At 47.7% G+C, this 19,025-nt stretch overlaps 1 protein-coding gene across 6 annotated transcripts in view; it reads right to left on the bottom strand.

Annotated features, from left to right (window-relative positions):
- IL1RAP (interleukin 1 receptor accessory protein) overlaps nucleotides 1–17,447 on the bottom strand; it is a 46,694-nt gene extending 29,247 nt beyond the window's left edge. The window contains exons 1-2 of one of the 6 annotated variants that reach the window (XM_062005507.1): nucleotides 17,114–17,447; nucleotides 1,148–1,218 (exon numbers count right to left, since the gene is read on the bottom strand). In XM_062005507.1, the coding sequence (XP_061861491.1) occupies nucleotides 1,148–1,214 (67 nt within the window). In that variant the 5' untranslated portion in view covers nucleotides 1,215–1,218; nucleotides 17,114–17,447. Of the gene's footprint in view, nucleotides 1–1,147; nucleotides 1,219–14,080; nucleotides 14,105–16,771; nucleotides 17,079–17,113 lie in introns of those variants that run through there. The other 5 variants (XM_062005509.1, XM_062005512.1, XM_062005508.1 and 2 more) reach the window with 5 other exon arrangements.
- Between the last annotated feature and the right edge of the window lie 1,578 nt (nucleotides 17,448–19,025).

Below are 19,025 nucleotides of genomic sequence, written 5' to 3'. Positions count from 1 at the left end.
GAGAAGTCCAGGGCCATATGTTCTTTCTCCTTTGCTGTTTTCCCATTGCTCACCTCTTCCACAAGGCCCCTGTTAGCCAGGATGGCACTGGATCCCCTACTGAAGGCTACAGCCTACTGTGAATGCCCGAAGCCCTTGAGCCACCTAAGGAGAAACACCTCCCAGCCTTCAGCCTCTGCTATGAACCCTGCACCAAGATGAACCTTGCTGGGATCCATGGCCCCAACAGTTCAGCGTGGTCCAAGAGATGATGATACAAGAGCTGTTGTTCTGCTCAGGGTATTATAACTGCTTGTTTCCCAGCACTACAGAGGGGCAAGGGCTCATTGGGGACTTGTCAACCCCCCTTTTTTTCTGAACATTTCCCCCCTATAAAGCCAGCATCTGTTCTTTCCTCCCTCCCTCTTTCCATTCGCCTCCTGCAAATCATGCTGTCTCCTTCCACCCCCAAATAGGAAGTCCGGAGCCGAGACACACACAATCTGCCTCTTCACAAGAGCTGGGCTGAATGCGTGCCAGAGGAGCTGCGAGCATGACAACATATTTCCTGTCAGGAAAGTGACTCAGTGAGATGGGTATGAGAGCTTCTCTTACTCCAGAAGTTCCCCTCTTCCCTTGCATTGCTGAGGCATGAGTCAGAATCCGAGAGCTGGAATTTCAACCCCCTCTAGATCTAACCAGGAACCGTGAAGTTCAGGTTCAAGCTCAGGTCCCACTTGCAACTCATTGACAAGTCAATGCCATGTGCCCTGGCTGCAGCCCTCACAGAAGAGGAATAACCATACTAAGTGGGCAGCTTGAACTTGCAAAGCCCTTTTAGGCTGAGGTGGCTCCCATTGTTTTTTGTTTATGCATCCATTTACATCATAGTCATATGGAGTAGGTTTAGTTTCATGCTGGGCTTGGCAGTGTGAGGTTAGTGGTTGGGCTCAATGACCTTAAAGGTCTTTTCCAACTGTAATGATTCTAATATTCGTAGTCTCCAGATGTGAGCATTATACAACACCCACACCGAGCTGACATCACATTCCTGCCTTTCGCTAAACTGTACATGCTTAAAAATCACTGCAGTCAGTTTCCTTCCTCTGGCCTCAGATCATCTCTTCCTGTGATAAGTGGGCAGACTCACCACATGCCATGTCCTTACCTGAGCCCCTGCCAAGGGTGACCAACCCCAGCCAGAGTGCAATCAGTAGGGCACCGACCATCTTCATCCTGCTGAGATAAAGCACACACAGAGGCTCTGGTTATTTTACACCATTTCATCACTGCAGACAAGTTTGTTTTTTTTAAACTCTGAGTGTTATGTGTTTATTCCTCCACCCACCCAGTGATCCTTCAATTCTGGTATGTTCTTTTTTTACTTGGTTACCAATCCTTAAGAACAGCATCTGTACAGCAGCACTTCTCTGCCTGCAGGCTGCTGCATGAGCTCCCTGAGCCTGCGAGGTGATGGCTCGCTCAGAAAGGGACAGCCCAGCTCATTAAGTCACTAGCACAGTGTGAGCTCCTTGTGAGCACAAGGAGTAAGATAGATGTTTGAATGCTAAAAATTGCCAAGTTTTGACTCCAAGCACCAAGGTTCTTAACCAAAAGCTCATTCCCAAGAATGGGACTGAAGCACATTTGCATTGAAAATGCACCTGACAGCTCTGTGTGACAACCATGCTGGAATTTGCAAGGTCTGCTGCTGGTGACCTGGGAAGTGGCTGCCTGCCAGAGTCCTGACTGCTTCACCCCCTTCTTGCAGGTAGGTCAAGGCAGGACAAGGCTCCAGCTGCTGTTTCGTGTCAAACTCTCCTCAGAACAGCCACCTCTCAGGAGCAAAGGAGCACCAAGTTTGTACACTTTTTGGAAATGATCTGAACTGAGGTTTGTACTTTCAAGGCAAGACTGATAGGTAAAAAACATTCCCAGACTTCTCTGTTCCTGCTACAGAGCACAATTTCCTGTAATTTGAGAGAAACGTGCTCGCTCTGGTGTCTGGCATTCAGCTCTCAGAGCTGTTCACTCACTGGAATTGAATTTCCCCATGTTTCTAAGGTTTTCCAGGATGCAACTTAGAAGCTGGTAGTCACGAAAGCTGACATTTACTAGATGCTCTCATTAAAGGGGCAAAGGTTGCATTTGATATTCCTGAGTGCTGTCAGATCACAAAGGGAGAAGAGATGGTTAAAAGGCTGAACTTCATCAAAGCATCTCAGCTCTGCCAGGCAGATGCAGTAATGAGCATGGTGATACTGTCAGGAGTGTGCTCATAAGATGACAGAGAAATCTGCTCCATCAGGGTGGGCTAAAAGGGTGGGGAGAGCAGCCACAGAGCTCCCTTAAACACATCCCTCATAAACCTGTCCATAATACACGCATGACACAGAAAGGGTCTGCACGAAAGCAGAGAGCACCTAAGATTGCAGAGATAACAAGAACAGGACGTGTGAACTGTACTACTCGAAATCCAGCAGCGGATATTGAATCCTTCCTTTACAATGCTTGCATCTGAAAAGCCTTTGTATGATGCTTTCTCTCTGCTGGGCTCATCTCGAAGAGACAAAAGGAAATTCAGGGCAAGCCTGCTCTCCCCTGCACAGCCCGTGCAAAGAGCTGCAGGCTGCCTCGGAAGCCATAAGGCCTTCAGAAACAGGCAAGGAGCCAGGAAGAATGTGAGATTTCTTCCCTGGGGTCCAGCTGAGAGAGCTAATTGTCCCCTACCTCCTTCATCCAAACTGAAATGCCACCTGCTAATCAAACCCTTTTCTATTGCCATCTACAGCCAGCTCCCAATATTACTATGATTCCATAGGGAGGAAACAAAATTAAGTACTTCTACCCTCTGGAAATGGTGAAGAAAGATAAAGTATCTATAAGCCACCAGATTGAACTGAGAGAACCATCATGCTGCACTTCTGGTAGCAATTTAGGAACTTCAGGGAATTCAGATGCTGGAAGAGAGGGAGTGTAAATTGAGGAGGGGGGAGGTGTGGATCACTCCCATAGTAAAGATCCCTCTCAGTTCCCCCTCCATTTGTCATTAGATAAATACACAGCGTGTCCTAACTCACCCTTATTTTCCAGTGATTCTCTCCTGCATTTTGCACTGATCAGACTGAATTCAGCCCTGAAGCAAGCAGGAACAACTACTGACTTTGGATGAGTTTCTCTCATTTGGAGCAAGGCCGTTTATGTGGCCTGAGGCCAAAATAAACTACCATGTTTCACTCAGTGATACATGAACTCTGCAGGGAGCCAATATTTACATTCATTACCTATGCTCACAGGAACACGCTTTCAACTGTCTCAAAGAGCCACCGGGTCTCTGTTCCCATGAGTAAGGTATCTCAGACTTCCCTGCACTGCCTCCTAGTAGGAAAAATCTTGTTTCTTGCTCTACCCAGCTATAAAATCAGAAGCCCTACACAGTATGATTTACTTCTGGTTCATTCCAGACTCTCCAGAGATCTTATCAGTGGAGACAGATGGACACAGAGTCTGTCAGATTACAGCAATTTCTCCATTACGGCAAAGGGACTCGGTTGACCACAGCCCTGGCTGCCCTCACACTACACAAAATACAAGGGGCTGTGGAAGGCTCATGCACAGTGTCAAGGGCTGGTCAAGGGGAGCCATTACAACCTCCTGGATAGCCTGACCATGCCAGCATTTGCCAACTGAGATGAAGGAACAGGATTCTCCACCTTCAGTAAAGAAATGGAAAGCTCACACATGCAATGAAGATAAAGGTGACTAGGGCAGGATGGCTTCTGCAGTCCAGCTCCATTCCTCTAGCACATGCTTATTCAAAAAAATTTCTACTGCCACAGGATGTGATGGTTTGCACTACTAATATAGCACAGGATCCACTCCTAGTACTGCTCCACTGTGTTGCTTTTCTTCAAATGGCCTAAAATCTGCGATATGCCCCAAGGAGAAAGATCTTTCCACAGCAGTCCTGTGGTTGCACAACGTCATCATTGTGATTCTACCAGCAACACAAGGAAAAAAGCATTGTATCCACTCAGTTGCAGAGAGCGTGTGTTTTGCAATGCTGTAAGAACCCAATACCACAGGACTACAACCCACCCTGGTCTTGCCAGGAACAGAAGAGTTCTCTCAGCCTTTTCCTGCAACCTGCTGCTTTGTTTCATTACATGAGAAAGTATGATGACATTTTGCTTGTGTATGATGCCATTCCAGTGGGTGTCTGAATAACTTCTTGCACAACTCAATACCACTGCACCACTGAAACACCAGCATCTCTGTCTGCAACGAACGGAGCCAGGGGTTAGACAGCGCAAACCCTAGGCTGCAGTGGAGAGGTTCACCATTTACATCCACCCAAAAAGGTCACAGACCTCACCTCTGTGTATACAAGCAAATAAAATAAAAAGCAAACACTAAAGGGAGGCAGGAATAAAACCAATGAGCAGAAGAGCACACCAGCTCAGCAATCACACCACAGCTAGAAAGCAGGCAGGAGAAGCAGCCCAGAAAGCAGTTGGAGAGCTCCAACAGATACATCCTCAGCACTCCAGGAACTTCCCATGAGACCAACATAATCTGAGGTATTTTTAATGTCTCCATAAAGAAACAGTTTAATAATAATAATTCATACAGCAGTTGTATATAACTGCTGTTGCTAGAAATTCTCTTTTTTAAGGAACTTATCTGCGATGTTCATTTCATTTCATATCAGAAATAGTTTCCTTTTCATTTCTGAGTGTTTTCCTTTTCAAACTTTGACCTTCCATCCACTGGGAGGCAAAGAAAAGCCAGGTGAGGGAAACACAATTAGGGAAGCGTCTCCTGTTCTCAGAAGTAGATGTGGTGGGAAGGTTTGGTTTTTAATTTCATACTGGTCAGAAGTGGCTTTTATGACAGAAGAAAAAAAACCCTACTAATAATATTTTCATATAAACCACTTTTTTCATAAGACACCCTTCCCAAACAGACTTAGGCAAGGAATCGTTCACTCCTGCCTTTAGCAGCACGGCCCCTGCAAAGCCCACGCGCTTTCCAAGTGATTATAAAACCCAAGACAGATGTCAAATAATTATGAAGAGAGCTGCACTCAAAGTAGCTCCTGTAGCCTATTCTCAAAGACACTGTACCAATTCTACAGAACAATGCAGCATTTTCCAAGAAAATGCCTTTGTCCTTCCTAACCACAGGCACACAGGGAGAGCTGACAGGTTTGTTGCTTTTCACTGAGAAGTCACACTACTGCACACAGAACAAAAGCACCCTTCAAAACCTTGCCACAGTGCTAGTGCTGAAAGGGCATTTAAAATAAAACAGTTCCAGAAAGGGGACAAAAAAATAACATGGGGCAGAGCAGGTTTTACATATGATTTGCTTTCTGTAATTCTGTCCCAAGCACCTGTGAGTCAAAAGCACTCAAGAGTGCAGAACTGACCTCAGGAAAAGGGATGCAGACACAGAAAGGCTAGCAAAAACCAGGCCAGAATAGCTTGGGAAATGCTTTGCTCTGTACCATGTAGATGTGCAGCTGAAGGCTGATGGGCTGCAGAGTGGGGCTGGCACTCAGGAGAGCTGCATAGCTCGTCTGCTCTCACATCACTGCATGCCCAAGAGCCCTGGGTCCCTGTATCAATCACACAGCAGCACTGAAGAAGGCTGCTTAGTGAGTTTGCTGAGTTTTCTTATGGAGAAAACAGACATACAGTCCAATTCAAAGAATCCAAAAGGCAGACAAAGGGCAGCCTGCAAAAGCAGCTGCAGAAAAGCAATAGCAAAAACACTAATGGAAAGTGCGAAAAGGCCCTTCAGCCCTCCAGGAAACACTTTTGCTTTTTAGTATGTGCAGGAATAAGCCAGACAAAGGGAGGAATTACTGTAGCATAAACCATCTTGGTGCCACTTAGCTGGGCTTTGCGCTGTGTCCTTCTGATCCTGCCTCCGCTCCCCAGGCCATTTGGGCACCGCATACACAGCCCTTTACTACAGGATCAGCACTTCCACTCCCCTCCACTGGCCCCAAGCAGAGCTTCTCCTGCAGCAGCCAATCAGTCCAGCCTGGACAGCCCATCCAAGCAGCCTAACCTCACACTGACATCTCTGGAGATGAGGGCTGAAAGCCAGGTGACAGTTTTGGAAGTCCAGCCTTTCCTCCCCAGGAGGAATTGATACGTTCATTACAATTTTCCTTCCCAGGCAGCTTCCAGGAACCAAATGGTGAGGAAACCAGCATCAGCATGATGACAAATGCCATGAGGTGCTCAGAGCACTTTCCCTGCTCTCCTGCACACCACACCACACTCTTCACTTCAAACACAGGCAGACTGACCGAGAAAGGGCTCCCAAATTCTGTCCTCTGGGAAAAAAACATTAACATCTCTCCTAAGGGCAAGGAGCCCAATTTATCTTGGCAGCAGCTCCCTAACAGACAGGCATATTTCAGCAGGAGTCAGCCAGGGCTGAAGCCTGGCCTGTAATCGAGGCTATAGCTGGAGCCATAAGTGTGACCCAATCAGTGCATTTAATGGTGACACATCAAGGCAGGGACCTCCAACATCGATGTTCAAGTCCCACTTTTGCCAGGGTGGCTGTAGTCACCAGGCTATCACATGCCTGACAAAGAGAGCAGGCTGAAAGGAATTTCTTCTGAAATGTTTCCATTACAAAAGCAACTTACATCATCAGAACCAAAGGAAACAGACCGATACTTTTCACCAGCTAGAACCACAGCAGATGTTAAACACTTGCTCTTGTAGAAGGGAATTCAAAGACCCAAAAAACCAAAAACTAAGTGGGAGTCAGATGATGGAAAGCTGCCCTGGTGAGAAGTTTCTTCTGACACTAGCACGAAACATCTTCCTTGGCCAGAGCTGGCCACCATCACACAGGACCTGGAAGTACTGGATTCCAGCACTGAGGAGCTGCAGTGCTCACACACAGCTTTACACCCTGGTCTACCAAGTACATAAGAGAAAAAAAGCCCTCCCAAATCTGTAAACATTCCTCTTGGCCAGGGGCTCAGCCAGCTCTTTGCCAGCTGAGGACATGACACCAGGCATTTGAGGTGGCCCCACTTCCGTGGCCTTCTGCACTGCACATCCAGGCCAAGGGCTACAGTCTGCTGTTTCTTTAATAATTACTTTTTACTGAATCCCCAACATGGGGGGGAAAAAATTTTGCAGTGTGGCACTCTGAGGTCACCCCAGGAGGCGGTTCCAAGCCACTTCTCATTCAACACAGCAGCACAAATTGCAGAAGCAGCGCTGATCTTTGAGGAACACCAAGAGCTCCCTTAGGCAGAGCAGGCAATCACCCCACCTTGAGCTCAGAGGCTTGGAGAAATAGTGGAGAGACATTCATCTACAGTGAGTCATTTCTGGGAGCTTCCTTTGTAGTTCAAGATCTGCCTCTGCCAGTGCCAATGTTTGGGAAATGGAGGCGACTGCCAGGCAGGGGTTTCGTGATCTGCTAATGGCATTTAGATACCATTTCCTGGCATCCTTTTGGCTTAACAGGTCTAACACTAATAATCAGAATTCAGAGGAAGAAGCTATTTTCCCTTCCAACCCCCCTCCTCCCCAAGAGAAAAGGAAAAAAGTGCAATATGGACACGTGGGAAGACGAGAGGGGGGCTTGAAAATATATCTGAAGAAAGTCGGTATCCTCTCCTTCCCTTTCAGTTCTCCTGGGGTTCTCTCAGGGCTTGGCAAAGCAGAAATGCTACAGATCTTGCACATTGCTCTGCTGGAGCCCAGGGTGCCACTGATTATACGCTGGCAGCTGCTTAGCAGGCAGAGCACGCTGCATTTCATACATCTAAAATAAACTAGCTCAATGATCTGTCACCTCTCTGAAATATATGCACACCTGGACAGGACAAATAAACAGCTGGGGCTATCAGAGAGATCTGTGGAGTGGGCTGAAGAGGGGCAGATTGAGCCACAGCTATGAAATCAAACAGCATGGATTACAAATGCATACACGCTGGCCACTGAGCAGTTCAAACACCGAACTACAAGAGCACTTCTGTGCTCCAGCAAAAGGTATCCAGCCAAGATAGTCTACTTTTTAAAGTCTGAATAGCCAGGGAATGAAAAGCTTCCAACAGAGCTTCAAGGAGAGCTGAGACCTTCCGTGAAGTCAGACACAATGCTTCTATTTTGGACAACGATGTTACAGTGAAAGGAGAACTCAGAGAAATACCCACATCTTGTGCTACAGGACAATGAAGTGACAAAGTAATCTGTGCATAGGAAAAAAAGAAATCTGCAACCACTGTGCCTCAAAGACCTGAGGAGCCTTAAGGAATCCAGAGTGATATTTCCCCTTTTCTGGAAGAGATTAGCTCTCGTGGAGTACCTGGAGACATCTGAGAATGGGCATTTAATTTATGCATTCTGCCTCCTTGTAGATGTAAGCAACTCCACTGCTCTCCCTCAGAGGTTGTTCCCTGTGGACATTGCAGCACATCCTCATAGTGCAACAGATTGCACAGCGGCAACTCCAAGCTAGCATCAGCCCAAGTTGCTAAATCCAGAGAACACAATGCAGACAAGCAGGTTTATCAGCTGGCCTTCCTCCCTTTCGAAGGACCAGCCTGGCACTCTTGAGCCCCAGAGCAGCTTTCTCAGGAGAGGTGTCTCCTTGGAAGCCCAGCCTGGCACAGCCCTGCTCTGCAGCCCCACTGTATATCCTGACCATCATAACAGAGGCTGCTCCCAGCCCTGCTGAGCACTAGTTGCAATAGGCCCCCAGTCTCCAAAAATGCTCCAAGACTTTTTTTTCTTAAGTTCAAGCCTTTGCTGCCAGCAACATACCTGGTCTTTCAGCTCATCTTTCCTCATAGCCCTCAGTGCTCGCAGAACAGATCCCCAGGATGGCTGCTCTATATTCAGCCAACATCTTCCCCTTCTTACTCCTCCAGAGAGGGACGTAGAAGGCAGAAAGCCTCCAAGCATCACCATGCTCCACAGCACAACGTCACTGTGTTTCATTCCCCTTTCCAAGCATCTCTTTTACTGGGCCATTGCCACAAAAAGCCCAGGCAGACTGCAATGTCCCCAGAGTTGCTAGTGGGTTTACCCACACAGCTGCCAGCAGTGAAGACCTCATCTCCAATTCTGCCTACAGGATAAGGGAAGGATTTCCTCAAGTGACTCCAAGTATCCTGGGATGAGCAACATATTCAAGGGTAAAAGCAAGCCAGATGAGTTTTTCTTTACAAATTTGGGTCACACAGTGTTTCCACACCTGGCATGTATTAATCACATTAATTTAATCACATTTAGCTTTATAAGAGAAAAGCAAACAAGAACAAGGCTTGAAGATGCCTCATTCCCTCTCCTCCAGCTCAGACAGGCTGCTCTGTAAGTCTATTTTACACACCAATCCATACCAACATTTAAATCAATAGACAAAGGAACAGCAAAGGCACTGAAAGCCCAGGAGCCACCTGCCTCCCCCAGGACAACACTCCACCTACAAGAAGCTCTCCGGAGGTCCTTCAGCCCTCCCAAGGGCCTCCATCTTCCCGACCCACCCACTTGACTATCAGGGCAACTTTTTTCTGTGCCAGCCCCTTCCTGGACAGCATAGTACAGTCATGCTCTGCAAAGGGCATTACAAAATTGGTACAGATAGAAAAAAACAAAAGAGGAAAAGATAAACAGAACAAGATAATCCTTCCAGCGCTGCATCACATTTGTTCCCCATGTCTCTAGCACTTCCTTCTGCAAATATTGGGTTGCACCATCAGAGGGAACTTGCTGAGGGCTCTGACTGCAAGGACCCCTCCAGTGCAGCTCTAAATTCAACCTTTAACCAATGGCACCCTGAATTTGGAAGGCTGAGAGCCTCCTACAAGAAGGTCTGCTCTGTGACCCCACACAGTGCAAAGGTTGAGAGGCAGCTGCAGGCAGCAGTATGCAGTGATTGTTATCAATATTAATTATTTGGGGAGAATATGATTGATCTCACTAAGGCAGTGAATTCATTACTCCATCTGAATGACAAACAAAAGGCAATATATGCACTGCTGACATTTCCAAAGGCTACAAGGAACAGTTGCAGGAGGCAATACCACTATGTCTTAAAACTCTGATACAAAGGGACAAAAATCTGAAAAGTCTCCAAAATTTCCATTTCTAAGCACTTTCAATTCCAAGAAATGGATGCCTTTATATTCTCCAGTCCTCACTGACCCTGGCCCTGGGCTGTCTCACCTCTTCACATTGAAAGCAATCACAAAGTGTCTCTGGAAAGTTGGGTTGAGTTTTTGCTCTCACTCTTTGATACTTCATACAGAAGTACAGAATCATTGCATGTGATAGACAAGGGCAGGGGGGGAAAGAAAAAAAGCTGAGGAAGGGGAAAATATTGCCTTCCTGGGTAGCCAGATGCCAGAGAACTTCAACAGGGCAAAAAGACCAAGATACAGCTCCCTTGTGGAACAGAAGGGGAGGACACAGTGAGCCTGAAGAAAATAATTTCCACCTGTCCATGGCCTGGGACCAGGGGTGTCTGTGTGTGCAAAACCTCCCAGTGAACCAGAATTAAACATAGTGTGTCTAAAGTCCACACAGCAACACAAGAGAATGAGGAAGGTGAAGAAAGGCAAGTGCATCAAGGCTGCAACTATTTTTGCAGGAGGACAGAGGAGGGAAAAGACCAACCAGACCGTGGGGACAATAGCCCATCAGACTGTGTGTTTTACTGTGTCCTTCAGTCACCCCAAAGATTATCACTGTCCAGCTCAACTGCAACCAACACAATTTGCTAGAGCAACACATTTGTGCTGGTTCAAACAGACTGGGTGTCCTACAAGCCCTTCACAGCCTGCTGGTGTTATCACACTGGGCTGCAACACATACATCCTCCTCCCGTTATCCAATGCCTCCTTATAAACAAGGGCTGGGATGTGTTGGTGCTTGAAGAAAGAAGGGGGGAAGGCTGCTATTTCTCAACAGAACAAATCCAATTATTTGTATTAGAGTGAATTTGCATGGCTCTTACTGTCAGAGTAAGTATTTTCTACAGATTCCAGAGCTTTGAATCAACAGATAGCTAATAAATTTAGGTAGGTGGGGCCCTGGATGTTACCATAGTAGGGTGGAGGTGAGGTTGCTTTACTTTTGGTTCCTTGTGGACCTTGCTTTTTGCAATAGAGCCAACCTCAGGAAAAAAAAACCAAACAGCACCAGGAATTTGGGTTCTTGCCACTGCCACTTACTATGCTCCTGTAGGTCTCTGAGGTTGAAGATTTTAAAGCAGTCTATTAGTTAAGGTAGCAACATGAGTTTCTGGTTAATCTACATGAAACCTACAGAGGCATCAATCCCCAGTTGTAGTGCATGAAAAATTATAGTGTTTCCCTGACAATCAGGCATCAGAGAGCTTATAAATAGCTGTCCCCTGAAGTAAGCACATTAGTAAAGGCTTCTGAAACCTGTGCCTCCGTTTCCCTAGCCATTTCTAGCCTCTCCCCACTTCACACCACAGCTGTGCATCTTAATGTCTCTAAAGTGCTTAGATACACTGAGATGAAAGATAACATACAAGTGCAATGTATAGATTAATACCCAGCAGTCACTGGAGCTGATGGAGCTAAAAGTACCACATATCTACCACTGAACACTTGGGTTCAGAGTCTGTCTTAAATAAGAACTACTTAAGCAGTAGTTCCCTTGAAACAATTCATTTTGAGGCACAGAAAACAAAACCAGAGAAATGCAATATGCTACTATGAAAAATAGATGCTTTTCCATAATAAGGTCTCACACCTGTTTCTATAGAATTTGGTAGTGGGCTATCAACTCATCTCAGTAGGAATATGACAGAACTATTCAGATTTTAGCAACCAGCACGTTAAGAAAACGGCCAAAGAGAATTTGAAAAGCTATTTCCACTTTTGTTTGTTTTTTAAATGACTAAAACCCCAGTTTAAATACTGCAAGGAAAACTTTAAATCAAGCAAGATAAGGTTTGGCTTCCTTCCAAGTAGAAGGCAAACCCCAAAACACTACTGAAAGTCTAACAGATGGGAGTTATTTTTCAGTCTTTAAAAATTTTATTCCCTTGCACTGAGATTAGTACTGTAATTAGCACTTTATTTACATCTAAGATAAAAGGTAAATTGATAAAGAAAAGCAACTATAACACATAGAAATCACACATAGAAAACAAGCAAAAATTCCCTCTGAGAAGAGCACATCATATCTTTCTCACCAAGCAGCATAATTGTTAAAGAGCTCCACGGCATCTTGTTTGCACTAAGGATAAACATTTAGGTCACAGTTCTGCAAGCTTTTACACACAAGCTGATTGAATATATAATAATCATCCTCTGAACATATGACCATATCACATCCTGATGAGTGGACAGGATGAGGCCTGAAAGAGCCAGGATATTCCATTACACTTCTTTAAGTCATGCAAAGGATTAAGCAAAACTGGGAGGGGAAAAAAACATCAAAGAAACCAAAACAACACACAGCAGCTTTTCTAGTTAAAGAGACAGAGAGGTATTAAAACTTACTCTTTTTTTTCCCCCTTTCTTTAAGGTCCTCTTCTAATTCTGATAACACCTTGGCTTAGTAAAGATGAAGAGGCTTCTTAAAGTATTTGTGTGAGTGCACGATTCATGTTGTGTCTTTGCCTTTCAGACACCCAACAGAGCTGTCAAAGGAGCTTCAAGTGAGGCTACCAATGAGCCTTGTACTGTGGTACTCCCAGGCTGCAACGTGGTGCTACCAGCTTGCACCCAGCCAACCCACTGAGCCACGGCCATGCTGGCTGAAGCAGGCCAGATCCAAAGCTGCAAGGGTCATATAGTAAAACCTGCCCAGCCATGCCCCAGTGAGTTGTTAGCAATAGAGTAAAAGGGCGGTCACAAACGCTTCTGAATCAACTGGACACTCTCCCATACCAGTTCAAGCATCCCAATACTGAGAATGGACATGGGATGGGAGAGTGTGACCATCCAGCTCTCTGTCCAGGCATGATAATACACTCTCCAGGAAACTTGCTGACCCTGCTCTGGGTGCGATTTGCAAGGTAATGGCTCTCTGGCACCTCCCTGGGGTCCCCAGGGCAAGAAGGCACCTACCACTTCCCTGATTCAGCCCAGGATTCACAGCAACCTCTTATTCTCTGTGCCAAACAGAGCTCTTACGTTAATGGTCCCTTTATGTTAACACATGTAAATCTAAAATGGTTCCATAAGAACCAATAGAACTTTCTCGTATAAATATAGAGTTAGCACATAGCAAAAGAGAGTTAAATAGAAGAAAGAAAGCGAGCAAGAAGGTCCAAACCCAACACCAGGGACTTCAACTCCACTCCCTGCAAAAATTAAGGACTGGTATAATTCTTCTCATTTCACTTGTGCAAGAAAGTGAAGCTCAAGCTCTCTCACATGTTTTCCTTCTCTTTCCCTAACACTCTTAGAGACTTCTATCTTTAGCCAGTTATCCTTGCTGTAATTTTCTTAAAACTGTAATTGGATAATCATCCAGACTCAGGGGAAACCTGTGTCAGAGGAATTCCTGGGGATCTAACCCCCATGTGACGAAACTGAGAGTTGCTAAATTAACAAAGGGCTGACTAAAGATACGATTCTCTCCTTGTAGTAGAAATCTTGTTATATCAGCACCTATTTTTAAGGAACCCCGTAACAAAATGTGTGTGCTTGTGCAGTTATGTTCCTTTATTTTCTGTCTGAATTTATGAATATTATAGTCTATGCACATGTCTCATTGGGACCTCTGAGGCTGCAGGTAGCAGGTTTAGTGGCCAAGACCGAAATTCACAAAAGTGTAGGCACCATTTGAACTAATTTCCCCAAATCAGCCTCCTCTTTGCACACTCTCTGAGCCTAGATATGGCTCAGTCACAGGCAAAAGCCCTACATATAACAACACCAAGGCTGAGAAACACAAGATTATCCTTCTGCTTTGCAAAGACATTAGGATGGCAGGAGAAACCCCAAAACACTCCCCAAAAGAAGCAGCCGTTTTGTTCTAATTTAGCAGTGACCAAATCTCAGCAATACATTTTGCTGATGGAGGAGCACAACAAAGAGGTTACAAAACATGAAGAGAAAGAAACCCACCTGCATGCAGGCCCCTGAGCTACACCCAGGCTGCAGAGCTGGTGCAGGAGAGAGGGGCGGCTCAAGTGTGGCAAAAATGATGTACAGCTTTACTTTCCTTCTCCCTCCGCATCTGGTCCAGCAGAGGAGCACCAGCTCTCACCCACCAGGCACAGAGGAGACAGCTCTTGGCTCAGTTTATGGGGACAGTGAAACCCATCAGCTGTGTCAAGAGAAAGGCAGGAGGAGAGGCAGGGAGGAGGAGAGCAGGCAATGTCTGAACTGTGAGCTCCACTGTAGAACGTGTTTGAGTTCCCAGATAACATGGTGCTGTTCACAGATTTCAGCTCATGCAGGCTTTTCCATATAGCTATTTTTATTCCCAAAGCATTCCCCGTTGCTGTATGATGAAAAGAGAGCTTGGACAGCACGGATGCTCACAGATACATGAAAGTATTCACATGCTGGTTATAATCTTCTTAACTGCCCACCTTGCCAATGCAACCTGTGCTCTGGGACACCTCTCCCACACCACCAGCTGCAAGGGTTATCTTCACGGCAAGTTTTTGCAAGTCAGTTTTGCTGAAATGTGAAGACATCTGACAACAGTGGGGGACCCAGGACAGATGGGGAAAGGAATATGAATCATGTGCCTGCCAAAATAACCAATATAAAAATCCAAACAGAACAATACATGAGAAAGGAATAAAAGAACACGTTCTGTCCTCTAATTCTGCAGGAGTGAAATGCCTCTTCCCTAGTGCATCTGGCACATGAAGGTCTTGAAGGAGTAAAGCTGGGACAAACTCTCTCTGCCTCCTCCTTCCTATATGTATACTTCAAGGTTTAAATTTACAGCACCAGGGACAGCAAAAAGGCATTTCCCATACCTCCATCCAACCTGCTGCTACACCACTCTAACCCTCTGAAGTCTCTCTAACCTGTCTGTTCCTGAGTACTACCCAACCCAGGCTAAGAGCCTGCTCAGTCCTGGACCAGCACAGTGCTCATCCCCACGGCACACAGCTAATGCTCAGGCGCAGGATACCTGCTCAGAGCCCCAGAGCTGTTCAGACACAGGCATTTCTTTACAGCCTCTGGAAGGACCAGGCATGAGCAAATTTGAGCAAGAGCAAACTTGAGCTCTTCCTATGTAACATGCAGACACTGTGAACACAAACTACATCCAGAGACATGGAAAGAGAGTCAGAGGGCTATGTACGTGCAGACTTGCCCTCTCCATCGCACAGAGGCATTGCACTAGGAACAGAACCTTTTACCCTGCAGCCCCCTGCTTCACCTCCATGCATCAGCTCCCACCTCCTGAGCTTATTGTCTCCTGATTGTTTCAGTGCCCTGCACACTTCCACCACCTCAAGTCCTCACAGCCTTACATTCCGCGTCCATCATTATCCTGCATCCTTAACTGCTCTTACAGAGAAGGTGTTCCCAGTGACAGTAACAACTCCATACCTGCTTCCAGGGAAGGAGAGTATCTGGGTGTCAGAGCTTAGTCCTCTCTGCTTGCCCTTCCTCACTCACTACAGGCAGGCAATGGAAGTAGAAAGAAGAAACCTTCCCAGCATCAAGCCCTCCCACCAGAAAGTCCTTAGGCTGAAGTGATGCTCTCCATGCAAACAGGAGAGGCTTCTCCTGCAAGAAACACAAGACAGCAAGTAAATCTTCTAGAGCTGCCAAAGCAACCTGTTATAAATGGCCCTCTAAGTTATGAGATATGGACTCTCCACAGCAGAGTTAATAAATAACAGTCCACAATCCTTCTGTGTATGGAAGTGTAAGTTCAGTGACAGTTCTGCTTATCCAAGAGGGGCTGTAGTTAAAACTGAAGTGTCAGGAAAACAGGACTTTTTCATTAAAAAAAAGAAAAGATTAGTTGTTTGCTGCAATCTCCCACATCCATAAGTAAAAAGCTTTTCCTAGGACAAAAAAAAAACCCCAAATACATAGACCAAACCCCACCATTTTATAAGAGAAGAAAATCTGTAAAGAAAGCCAGGATTTTATCCAAGCATTAGAACCAGCTATTCACAAAGCAGAAGGCTAGATGGAAAGAGAGAGTGTGAGTGTGAGAGTGTATCTATAATCCAGTTTACAGTAGCATCCTAAGGCCCTGAGATCAGGATCCCGTTGTGCCAAGCCCTGTACAGACACGAGCCCAGGCTGAGGAACAAGCACTGCCACTGTAAGGGAAGGATGTGACACTGGCACAGAAAAAGGCCGCCTGAAGCACTGGAGCCCTGACTGTCTCTTCCCACACGCCCTCCCCCTCGCTTCCTTTCCAGGAAAGAATTCCCATCAAAGCATCCAGAATCCCACCAGAAAGCTTCGCACGAGGGGGCTGCTGCCCCCAGCAAACCCACAGCACTGCCAGCATCAAATCGCGTCCAGACGGTTTTTCTTGGACGTGTCTCTTCCACTTTATTTTCGTGCTGCGGCTCAAATCTGACCCCTTTTCTCTTCCTCCCTTCCATTTCAAAGGTCTTTTTGATAGCAGAAGAAAACAGGTATGAGGGGCTCACGCATTTGCAACGCGGACGAGAATTAAAGTTGCGTTCGTCAGTGCGTGTCGCGCCCTGGCGAGGAACATCCAGATGTCCTCCGCCCGAAACGGGGCATTTAAGGAAACCACTCTGCGTGTCTGGGACCGGCGACACGGCCAAACCCGGCTGCAGAAGCGGCGGAGACACGCACCTGAGGTCCTGCGGCTTTGCTCAGGCTCACCTTCACCCCTTCCCGACGGACAGCCGAGGGGTCTCCGGCTCCGGCAGCGGCACGGCCGCCGCTCGCCCCTTGCTCCCGTTACCCCCGGCCGCGCACGTTCGCTCTCAGCGGGCAGAGCCGCCTCCGTCCCACGATTCTTCTCTCTTTCCTTTTATCCTCCCCGCGCGGCCGCGGCTAGAAACCGCCTCCTCCGCCAAAAAAACTTTCCCTCTGCGTGCTGGGAAGTTCACGGCCGGGCCGGGCCGCCCCGAGTCGCTCCCCCGCGCTTCTCCCCGCCGCCCGCGCCCGCGGAAACGCGCGCGCACCCCTCACCTGAGAACGCGGAGGGTGCGCGCAGACACGTCCCGCGTGCCGCGCGCTCTCCTCTCCTCCTCCTCCTTCTTCTTCGTCTTCCTCCTCCTTCCTTCTCCTCCTCCTCCTCGTCGTCCCTGCTCCGCTCCGCCCCGCGCCGCGCTCACCGGCCGCCCCTTTCGCCGCCGGCCGCGCTCCTTACGCGCAGCGACGAGGAGCGTTGACGGCCCGCAGCGCGGCCTCGAGCCCCGCGCAGAGATGGGGATTGGGAAGGGGGGAGTGTCACCCTGCAGCAGCCGGTGTGCGGGGGATAGCCGAGCTAGCAGCGGCGGTTTGTGAGGAGGAGGCTGCCGCGCTGTCCCTCCGGCAGTTTGCGGGGTCCGGCGGGGAGGAGGCGGGTTGGGCGGCGTGCGGGCCCACGGCTCCCTCTCCTGGCTGAGCTGGCCCGGAGCTGCTGGCGCTGGCAGGCGGATGCCTCAAGTCAGGGCCCCGTCCTCCTCCACACGGCGGGACTTCGGGAGCCTTTGGAGCCAGCCCGCTGCCTGTCTCGGTAAAGCAGACTGGCCGGTGCAGCCGTAAATGATGCTGCGGACCCCTCAGCGCTCCGCAGCTCATTTGCCCCCCAGGAGAGCAGATTTTCCCCCCTCCATGGTGTGCTAGGAGGCATGGATGATGCCACCTCATCCCAGAGAAGTGGCACCTTTTGGCTGTGTCGCTGCCACAGATGCAGCCCAGATAAGGCTGAATTTGTTGAAGGATGAGGAGTGGACGCTTGAAACAGATTCCAAGACAAAAAATAGTAAGGCTGGGGGGCAGAAGAGGAATCTGCAGAGATGTGGGCTAGGACCTTCTCCTGGAGAACGTGACCAGCGATAATCAGTGCAGCCCCTGGTGCAGGAGTGCCCTACCCCTGGTCAGGAAGGAAAGCTCTCTCTGCTCTCAGGTTGTCCAGGAGACTCTTCCCTCCTGGCAGTGAGTGACCTGGGCTTATTCATTCTTTTGTCACCTCTTGGCAGCCTGACAGCAAAGCCATATGGCTGGACACAAAGCCTTTAGTGCTAAGGAAACTCCTGTCACTTCGAAGTGCTGCAGCACTTCTTAGCACTATTGACTACAAGACTTGGACTGAGTTCAGTATTTCAGTTGTTATCCCCAGGAGGTTGACTCCAGGATATCTAGGAGACCAAATTTCACTCCACCCCATGAAGATCCTCTGCAGCAAACCTGTCCTGAAGAGCAGGGCCTGACAAGGGCACCTGGCACAACTTCTCACAGCCACCACCAGCACACATTACATCTCTGCAAGGGCACGTGAGGCAGCACTGCACATACGCTGCTGCTGTGAAAAGAGTCCTTTCCCTTGTCAGCCCACCCCAGCACATCAAAGTGGGCACGCCTCCCACTCCAAGGAAGAGTGGCTGAGGCCTGGCTATGCCCCAGGGTGTGAGGGAGCTGTGATGGGAGGCCAGCACAGATCCTGCTGCATTGGCAGAAATGGTTCTACCTCCTGCACCCCTCTCCTCTTCCCTTCCTGTGTCTCTGGCACAGCAAAATTAGGCACAATGTTTCTTATCTCAGCAGTTTTCATGTCCTGGTGGTGAATGCCCTTGAAAATCTGCCTACTTGGCTTGTGCTTAGAGTCAGCTCTACTCAAGCCATCTCTAACCCAAATCCAGCCAAGTATTAAAGCAACTTGTTAAGGCAGAACTCTGTGTAGACAAATTTACGTCATTCTTAGGGCAGATTAGTCCACTTTTTTTCTCCATGCTACCTGCATAGCTCCAGGATGCAGGCTATCTTGTCTGGAGCTGCTTGAGGTATCCATGTACTTGGCTGTGTTACCGAATATAGGCAAAACTGGAATAGCAAGGCACATTTTATAAGCTGCATTTTCCAGCATACTTGGGGAGAAATACGTGCTTAAAATCTTCTG

Source organism: Colius striatus, chromosome 12 (assembly GCF_028858725.1).
Source record: "Colius striatus isolate bColStr4 chromosome 12, bColStr4.1.hap1, whole genome shotgun sequence".
NCBI lineage: Eukaryota > Metazoa > Chordata > Aves > Coliiformes > Coliidae > Colius > Colius striatus.
Note: the sequence above shows the minus strand (reverse complement) of the source record. Positions and strands in the feature narration are given on the sequence as shown.